General features: G+C 46.2%; 1 protein-coding gene across 1 annotated transcript in view; it reads right to left on the bottom strand.

The window, feature by feature from the left end:
- Positions 1 to 3,007: 3,007 nt before the first annotated feature.
- The window catches only part of SLC25A33 (solute carrier family 25 member 33), a 30,120-nt gene continuing 24,333 nt past the window's right edge, over positions 3,008 to 8,794 (bottom strand). Inside the window, exons 5-7 of the mRNA XM_070385189.1 lie at positions 8,223 to 8,289; positions 4,620 to 4,900; positions 3,008 to 3,427 (exon numbers count right to left, since the gene is read on the bottom strand). Coding sequence (XP_070241290.1) covers positions 3,225 to 3,427; positions 4,620 to 4,900; positions 8,223 to 8,289 — 551 coding nt within the window. The 3' untranslated portion in view covers positions 3,008 to 3,224. The remainder of the gene's footprint in view (positions 3,428 to 4,619; positions 4,901 to 8,222; positions 8,290 to 8,794) is intronic.

Below are 8,794 nucleotides of genomic sequence, written 5' to 3'. Positions count from 1 at the left end.
GCAATATCTCAGTGTCGCCACAATTATTTATGTTTTGAGGTTAACATTAGAGTCTTTACTGTCCTGGACTGTATTGGGTGATTTGGCAGCAGTTACCTTTGACTCCTGTTGCTGGTCAATCTGTCCCACATCCTAGATCTGAGCCTTCACCAGGAATTGCAGAGGCAGGGCAGTGATGAGTCTGGTGGATTCTCCACTGTCTTGGAAGTCTTTCCCACATTTTTGCTTTCACCATAAATGAATATCAGTGAAACTTCCCTTCAAAATGTGAGATGCTGCATTTAAGCACCATTCTCTTTCCAAGGAAGACTGCTGGCATGACATTCCCCTCGAAGGGCTCTGTGATGTATGTGGACAGAAAATGCACCCCATTGTTCTGCACTGGGCATGCCTAGTACAAGCTCATCTTGAACATCATCATCTTTAAGCGAATGGAATGGAACAGGCTCTGCGGCCCCTTCCTCCCGACATGCATCTACTCAACAAGCAGCACAAACCACGAGTTACCTCAGCAAGTGAGGCAAGCCTCAGTGCCTCTCACGTCTGTAAAATGTCCACGAAACTACATGCCTCACAAGGTTGTTAATGAGAAATTAAGTAGCACCTCACATACTGCTTGGCACAAAAACAGGTAAACGATGGGTAAGCCACAGGACTACTGAAAAATGGTGAAATCTCCATGATTAAGCTTATGGAGAAGAGAGCAATCAATCATGGGATTTCTCCATTAGCAGCTCAGTGATATTTCCCACTTTAAAATCCAATAACCCCTTTACAGAGAAAGCATTGCTTTTTCCCTGCTTGTTCTCTCCCTGCTTGTACTCCTGGTACTCAACATTTCTTTCATTTCAATGCCCTGGTGCAGAAACAAGCAGAGAACTAAAGGATGTCAGCTCAACATCAAATTTACCACTTCAAGAATGTATAAGAATTACCTCCAAAAATTCTCATACCCACCTAGTGGATATTAAGCAACCTGACTTTTTTCTAAAAAACAATTAATTTGGCTGTGCTAGCTATGTTGCTGCATGGGCTTTGTCTGATTGCGGTGAGTGGATGGTGCTCTCTGGTTGAGGTGTTCGGGCCTCCCTTGCTGCAGAACACAGAGCACAGGCTCAGTAGGTGTGGCACCTGGCTTCGTTGCCCTAAGGCATGTGGAATCCTCCCGGATCCCACATCTCCTGCATTGGCAGATGGATTCTTAACCACTGGACCACCAGGGAACTACCAGGGTTTCATTCAAGCTGCTTCGGTCATGTCCAACTCTTCTGCAACCCTGCGGACTAGTAGCCTGCCAGGCTCCTCTGTCTGAGGGATTCTCCAGGCAAGAATATTGGAGTGGGCTGCCATTTCCTCCTCCACGGGTCTTCCCGACCCAGGGATCGAACCTGTGTCTTCTGCATTGCAGGTGGATTCTTTACTGCTGAACCACCAGGGAAGCCCCCTCAGATTTTCCTATGAATATTAAAATAGGAAGATGTTGCTCAGTTAAAATGAGCTTGTGGAATAGAAATCTCTTTGCTGTCAAGCACTATAGAACTTGACTAAAGTCATTTATTTTGATTTCCATTTAGTGTTGACAGTTGGAGCAAATTATACCAGAGGGCTCAGAAACACCAACCAACCTCCTTTATGACCAAAAGTGAACAAAAGTTAACTGTATTTCAATTTGAAAATATTCTCCTCTCATCCCTACCAGAACATCTGCCACTGAAACTGAAGCTACAAGGTATCCATGATTAGAATCAATTATCTTTCTAAACATTCAGGTTGAAAAATAACCTTAATGTATAATACATACAGACTGCAGTGAAAGGGCTAATGGGAAGACTCTACATAGATCTTACCTGCCTTCTTACTATCTTTTTGTTGTTTATTAAAGTTCCTTTATAAATGGGGGTGGTTTAAAACTCTGGTAATTTCTCATTTCCAGGCCTTCTAACCTTGTACTAGGGTATTTCAGCATTACCAGTGCCTCCTACCAGGATAGAAGGGGGCTCTCTTGGAGGAGCAGGCAGTCAATCCTGCACCCTGCCCCTCTTCTCCAGTGGTGGAGCCCCCACAACAGGGCTGAAGACCCCAGAGGGCAGGTCTGCTGCTCGCTAGCCACGTTCCACACTCACAGCCAACTCGGGAGGCGACCAACGCTCTCACAAGGTACCTGGGCTTGACTAGGCTGAACCTGGGGACACACACCCAGGGGCAAGGAAGCTGGTAAATTGTTCTTTAAAACTCTTGCCTTTGGCACTTCCCTGGTGGTCCATTGGTTAAGACTCCGAGCTTCCAATGCAAGGGGAATGGGTTTGTTCTCTGGTCAGGGAACTAAGATCCCACATGTTGTGCGGTGTGGCCAAAATAATATAAACCCTTGCCTTTGGTTCAAACTGGGGATAGAGGATAACTTCTGGGAAAGGTTTGTGTACGCTCAGTTGCTCAGTCGTGTCCGACTCTGTGTGACCCTATGGACTGAAGCCCTCTGTGCTCCTCTGTCCATGGGATTCTCCCAGTCAAGAATACTGGAGTGGGTTGCCATTTCCTCCTCCAGGGGATCTTCCCGACACAGGGATCAGACCTGAGTCTTCTGTTGTCTCCTGCACTGGCAGGTGGATTCTTTACCACTGGAAAAGGCTTATAGGTTAAAATATCTAGTGTCAGGAAGGTGTATTTATTTTTTTTTAACTTGGCAGCTGGAGAGCTCAGATGATCTAGAAATGAAGAAAGGAGACCAGCTGGGAGGTCTGTCCTGGTCTGCTTGGTGCCACCAAGCTGGGACACTTCTTATCTTTCCATCAGAGCAGGATCTAACATATTAGAAAACAACTGTACTTTTAGTTTTTCTCTGTGTTTCTAAGCTTATGCTTAACTGAAGTCGTTAGCTACAGTTTACCATAAGGTGGATATAAAAGAGGACACAAACCAAATTTATACTTAAATTAAATACCATGATTTAATTTACTGGCTGCTTAATCCTGTATTCTCTTAAGTTAAAAAAACAAACAAACACAAACACCAACCAAAAGTAGTTATAATTAACTGTTAACGTTAATGAATTTAAACCTTCCAGAAAGCATGAATCCAAAAGGAAATGTCCAACAGGTGATGCGAGCCACATACTCTATGGCTTTCCTGTTTCGGTCTCAAACATTCTACATGTCAATGGAAAAAAAAAAAAATTCTCTAGGGTTTCTCAGTTTTATTCTTCTAGAGCACAGTTTTCTGGCCTGTTACTGAGCATGGTCTTCTAACAGGTACACAATTAACTCATAGGTAGACAACACAATGGCAGTGTTTGGTATCTGCCGGATGAGCTGGGCAAAGAGTCCTCTATAAAAGGCCAGGTAGCCTTCTTCCCGGAAGACCAGCCGAGCAGTCTGGATGAAGGACTTGTACTTGCTGCCCTCCTCCCGGAGCCGCGTCCTGATGACTTCTGCAGGAAGAGACACGCATTTCAGGCTATGAGCGAACTGAACTTCCAAAGGGTGCATGGAGAGACAGCAAAGCACCCAGCTTTACACAGGTTAATGTGCAACGGTGGCTCTGTGCCCTCTCAGCTCTGTTTAGATGGGGCAGCCACACAGACCATGAAGAGTTTTTTTCAGAACATTTTCTAACTCTAGGAATTGGTCAATTGTCCCAAGACTTATGTATACTTCTAAGGGGTAAGAGTGCCAAATGACTTCTAAAGGATTAGAAAAATAAAAGTTTCATTTGAATGAGACAATTTTAAGACAGTTTATCATTTTCTACTCTTAAGTAAACGCTGTCACTTCTCTGAAGGCCTAATTTATATTAAGTATAGTGAGTGGTATCTCCAACAAGGCTTTCTTCCCATGTACTCCCCAACTTTCTCCTCTTACTAGGATCCTTCTCCACTCCATCCAGCTTAAAAAACCACCTCCTCCTTTCTCAGAGTCTTGCCCACCTGGCCCGGCCTCACCCTGGCCCCTGCGGCAAGACACCTGGCACTGCCCGTCAAGCGGACTTCAGGGCATGTGACGTGGGGAGTGGCAGACCCCCTCCCCAAGAGCCCGTGGGGCTGCTCGGTGCCCCAGCACATGACGGGGCCTGAGTGGCCTGTTGCAAGTTGGCCGTGTGCAATGCCACAGCTGACCGTGCAGCAGGCGCTGGAAAACAAAACCTGTTTTTCATGGCACAATAAACTGAGCTGTTTTTTTTAAAAAGTAGTTCAGTAGAACATGAGGTCTATTATGAATTCCTTACAAAATAAACTTACCCAAAGTAGCTTTCCTCAGCATTCCATTCAAGGTAGAAGCTGAGAGAATTTTTTTTTTTTTAAAAAGCTTGGCTCCCATATCATTTTTTTTTGATGAATTTTAAATAAAATCCAGATTTTTTTTGTTTCTTTGAAAACATCAGATGTTCCACAACACACGGCTCACATTCTGCCGAGTGTTGGCCACAATCAGGTGGAGCCAAGGAAAGCGGAGCCCCCACCGCCCGCATGACCTGCACGCACGAGCTGAAGCCGGCTGTGCTGGGACTCAGCTACCCTGCATCACCCGCAGGTACCTGCATCTCCATTTGAACCCCAGAGGCCTGGGAGTACTGACATACACCAATGGCCACCATACCGCGCCTGAAGGCCAGGCAGGACCTACCGTGGGGGTAAGCGACACAGGAGGCGCATCCCTTAGAAAGAGCAGCAGCTGCCATAAGTCCAAAAAAATTTGTGGAATTTTTCTCAGTCCCATTTGTAGAAGAGGCTAACGGAGCTTCTTTCAGATACTTCTTTAAGCTTTCATAAATAGCAAAACAGATGATGGTTTCCGAAATCCCAGCATACGAGGCAGTTAATCCCCTGTAGAAGCCGCGGATGCCTTCCGTCTGGTAAACATAGCGGGCACACTGGAGCGTGTTCATCTGCTTGGAGCCTCGCACTCTGCACAAAGGAGACCAATGACAGGCCGTCACGCCACATGCTGAGGAGCCTGCCTGCTGCCCCCGAGTCACAAGGATGATAAAGAGAAAGTACACGGGGAGGCGCCATAGTCCTCCTTGGTCTGGGTTTGGCTGAGTCCTGTCCACGGTGAGGCCAGGCCCATCAGCTACGTGGGGCCACAGGCCCACAGGATGGCACGCGCATCTGTCCCAACTCGCAGACAAGTGCTCAGAGTCTTCGATCTACCTTTGAGAAGAGCTAGATGGAAGGTGTTCACCAAAGAGGAAAATATGACTGTAATAGAATCAAAACCATCCATGTGTCTACACATGCAGACGGATGGTACACAGACTAGATTGAAAGAGTCATGAAGGCAGTAAGACATGGGGAAGTGCTTAAAGTGGAGAGCAAGATGAAATTCCATGTAAAGTACAATTATAATACAAACACGCTTTAAGGAAACACTGAAGGAAAATCTGCCAAGAATCTCACAGGGTGGTAAGTTTAAGTGCCCTTTGTTACCACTGTGGTCTCCAAATGCTGTTATTTTGACTCTATTCTTTCTTTTTTGGGTTCTTATCTGGCTGTGCCGGGTCTTAGTTGCTGCATGCAGGATCTTTGGTTGCGGCATGTGGATCTCCGTTCTGGACCACAGATTGAAACCACACCCCCTGCATCAGGATCTTGGAGTCTTAGCCGCTGGACCACCAGGGAAGTCCCTCCATTATTCCCACATTTGTAAACTTATAAACACGGAAGAAACTATACAATAACTAAAAGGCCTTCAGCTTGGATGCTCCTGCCCCACAACAGGAAGTTTTCATAAACTGCCTGGATACACACAGAATCCCAGGACTGGATAGCGTTCACACTGGGTGCACGTCGGAGACCCTCCTGTGGGGGGAGCAGATCAGTGCACTGGGTCCCCCCACTCCCGCCCCCTACCTGGAATGACCTTTGTAATGCAAACGCAAGCACCCACTCCCCTGTTTACCATCCTCTCACAAGGGGTCTCTCAGTCTTGGCACTACTGGGATTTCTGGGGCTGGACAGTTCTCTGCTGGGGGTAGTCATATGTGTTGTAGAGTATCTAGCAGTCTCCCTGGTCTCTATCCACTAGATACCACCTAAGCTGTGAGAAACAAATATTCAGACGCTGCCAAACATCCCCTGGGGACAGGGCCCTGAAATCCCTGCTCTAATAGCTCTACACTGCCTCCAAATACAGCCGAGTCCAAGCTCCCGCTCCTCCCCAGGGCTTTCAAGGATGCGGCTTCTCCAGCCTTATCTCCCTGTACCTCTCTCCTTCCCCAGCACATTCACATGCACGACACACCCCTACTTTCTGCTGCTCAGAATGAACAAAGCTTCCGTGTCCAAATTTGCTGCACACCCGAGTCTCTGCCTGCGGTACCTTCACTGCCAGTGCCCACTGGGCTTCTGGACACAGGGAGACATCCCTGCCACAAGAGCCCATCCCTGGCTGCCTCCCTGCATGTCCCATGCAGACTGCATCAGGGACTCCCTCCCACCCCCCAGGGTCCTGGAGCACCGCTGGCCCCTTCTCCCACCAACCTATAATTCTCTCTATTTTCTGTGAAGCTGTGAGCTTTGGGAAGGCAGGGCTTGTGTCTTATTCTCTGCTGTTTCTGCTGCCACTGGTGCACAGGAAAACATGCAACAAATCCTCATTGTTGAGGGCTCTGTCAATAGAGCCCACCAAACATAGCTTTAAAATGTCCTGAGCACAGGTCATTACCAGGCAGATTTTAACAAATGCACATAAAGAAGGCTCTCAGCTGACCAATGCATTTATCCTCTGCTAAACAGAAGTGATGTGAGGACACTGTGTGCACGCTTGGAAGTAACTGCCCAGACGCTCTAGGAGAGGACTGGTCAGGATGTCGTAGGACAAGAGCTTCTTGAGGGTTCTATTCCTAGTGAGGAAGGCAGATTCAAGGAGACCGAAGCAAGAGACCACGTGACATTTTTTGAAAACTGCCAAGGACCTTGAAGGTTAAGCTGAGGAGTTGGGATTTGACCCTGACAGTAACTGACGTTCATTGAAGGCTTCTGAGCAAGATATCTCTTCTAAATGATTAGACCTGGTACATTTTAGAAGGTTCCTTCAGGTAGAACGGACAGGGAATGTCAAAGACCCACTTCAGAGGCTACCCGGGTCATTCGAGAGAAAAATAAGCAAAGGCAGAGCCCACCTCCATTTCTAGGTGGAGCTCTTGCTTGCTCTCTCCCCTCCTTTCTCTATAGGTAGCTGAAGGTTAGACTGGACTAGCTGGAAGTTTCCAGCGCCCCACACACATTTCTAGGCAACCTAGTAACAAAAGGGTACCTAGAATCCTATCAGAAAACACTGTTTATCATCATCATCACTGACTTGAAATTACAGTAGTTACTGGGATGTTCCTTGATCTTGTTATTTAATATACTAAAAAAGTATATTAATATATTGTAACTTTTAAAAACACTGATAATTGTATTTCAATAATTGGTTTTCATTGCTTTTAAAAATGTCATTCTAGGGCTTTCCTGGTGGTACAGGACTTAAGAGTTTGCCTGCCAATGCAGCAGACATGAGTTCCATCCCTGGTCCACGAAGATTCCACATGCAACTAAGGGGCAACTCAGCCTTCGAGCCACAACTGTTGAGTCTGTGTGCCTAGAGCCCGTGCTCCGCAATAAGAGGAGCCACTGTAATGAGAAGTCCAAGCACCCTTACTCACTGCAACTAGAGAAAGCCCACTTGCAGCAACGAAGACCCAGTGCAAAAAAGAGAGAGAAAAAAATCATTCTAAAAAGTGCCTGTAGGCTTCACTAGAGACTGCCAAAGGAACCCAGAGCATAAGAGATGTTAAGGATCCCTGGCTACAGTTTTGAGGGAGAAATCCAGGATATTTGAGGGCCTTGGGAGACTAAAATGCCCCTTCTGAGGCTTTGGGCGCTGCTGTTCTGGCACCTTCCCACAAGAGAGGCCATTTAGAGCACAGTTCACAGCACTCCACCTGGGGGCGGGGTCTCCAGGAGCAGAGACCCAGGACTACCCCAGGGATCAGGGGCCACACCTGAGCGAACTCCTGACATCCCCTTGTGTGTTATTTCTGCTGGCCTCTGTCTCCCCGCTGAGGCTTGGCAGTATAAACCTCAACACAAGAGAAGTTTCTACATATGCTTATATGCAGATAAAACATAGATGGGGATGGTTAAGGATGCTATAGGTCTCACTCTACAACTGGAACTGGCGGAAGAAAAAAAAACCCCTGAGAATTCAAGTCTTACATTAAGGAAGGAACAAGTAAAAACTTACTTCCGTTCTAGCTGCATCCGGGTTTTAACCATCCATATAGGGTTCATTAAGGAATTCGTGACAAAAGCTGGAAGAAACAAAACAAAACAAAAACAAATAGAAAATGTTATCACCGAACAGATCCAATGCTTATTAAAGCCATGTCTTCCATATGATAAACCTTGAAATCAGGCTTTCAAGGCTTAATAATAAAAATGGTAAGAAGCAGTTCCATTTCCACGCAACAGATGGAAAATATAGTCCCCTAAAATGTAACATCTATTGGTAATACTGAACTAAAGTAAATCTCAATTTTCTAGAACCCTGTCCATGGACAGAGGAGCCTGCAGAGTCGAAAGGGTCACAAAGAGGAGGGAGGGCACAACTGAGCAACTGAGGACGACTACTAGTCCTTCCAGACTCTAGCTGGTGCTGTTGGTATTCCTGTTAATGTGATTCCTATGGTGGTAAATATGAAACTACTCTGAAACTCAATTGAAAGCATCAGGTCCAGAAATAATTTGTTTTAAAGAAATTATGATCTAATCCGAAAGAATGCCTTATATTTAACTTAAAATAGAAGAAACTAAATC

The sequence above is a fragment of the Bos mutus genome, chromosome 16 (assembly GCF_027580195.1).
Source record: "Bos mutus isolate GX-2022 chromosome 16, NWIPB_WYAK_1.1, whole genome shotgun sequence".
Taxonomy (NCBI): domain Eukaryota; kingdom Metazoa; phylum Chordata; class Mammalia; order Artiodactyla; family Bovidae; genus Bos; species Bos mutus.
This window is presented reverse-complemented; position numbering and strand designations above follow the sequence as displayed.